At 42.9% G+C, this 923-nt stretch overlaps 1 protein-coding gene across 1 annotated transcript; it reads right to left on the reverse strand.

Annotated features, from left to right (window-relative positions):
• Nucleotides 1-184: 184 nt before the first annotated feature.
• SARC_15673 (hypothetical protein) lies at nt 185-643 on the reverse strand (the record flags this gene model as incomplete). The annotated part of the gene is made up of 1 exon (XM_014290209.1): nt 185-643. One exon carries the CDS (start codon nt 641-643, stop codon nt 185-187), a length of 459 nt encoding a protein of 152 aa, XP_014145684.1.
• Between the last annotated feature and the right edge of the window lie 280 nt (nt 644-923).

Raw genomic sequence — 923 nt, forward strand, 5'->3', positions numbered from 1 at the left:
TATATATATACATATATGTATAAATATATATTATATATATACGTGTGGGTTGGGGATGTTTCGTGTGTGTGTGCGTGTGTGTGTTTGTATCTGTACATATGTGTGATTATATGTACTACCAAAGGTCAAAAATGAGCACAAATAGCACCGAAAGCATGCGTAGATGTTCACATCAAGCTGTCACTTACGTTTGCACAGCACGCGTGATTTCCTTCACATCGCGCATGTCGTTCATAGCCTTGCCATATACCTTCTTAATAACATTCGATATGTCATAATTGAAAGTATTTGTCACCATCTTCCTCGCCCGTTCTCGAGTGCTATCACTGGCCATTTCTTCGTATATGGGAGACGATGGTGAATATGTCGTGTACTGTCGCGTGCGGTGTGTACTACCAACACTAATACGCTTAGCGTACTTGGTGTATTTAGTGTACCTACCCGCCCCACTCATAGCTTCCCCTTGTGTCAGTACGCATGCTGGTGTGTGGAGTGTCATAGTGCTACACGAACACAGCGGGTTGAATCCAGCCTGATATGCCGATACTATACTGTATGTGGCCCTACTTTCGGCTAATACTTGTGCCTTCTGGGGCACACACGCACCCTTGCGCACTATTAGCCGGCTCGTTCCCCTGAGCATGGTTGCTTGAATGATGGTGAATTAGGTGCAACGGAGACGGCCTGCTTGTTATTTATTTATATAATTATTTCGAATTTTTAAATATTGTGCTCTTCGGTGTATGATGCATGAGGCCTGTAACCTCAATGCGTTAAGTAAAGCGTTTAGCGTAGAACGTATTGCGGGGTTGAGGTTGACATGTGAGGCAGCGTGAGTAAAAATGGAGGGCGGTATTTTATACCCACATAGTGTGTATACAGACTTATATTTATGTGTGTAATGTGTTCAATATTTTAACGTG

Source organism: Sphaeroforma arctica (genome assembly GCF_001186125.1).
Source record: "Sphaeroforma arctica JP610 unplaced genomic scaffold supercont1.6536, whole genome shotgun sequence".
NCBI lineage: Eukaryota > Ichthyosporea > Ichthyophonida > Sphaeroforma > Sphaeroforma arctica.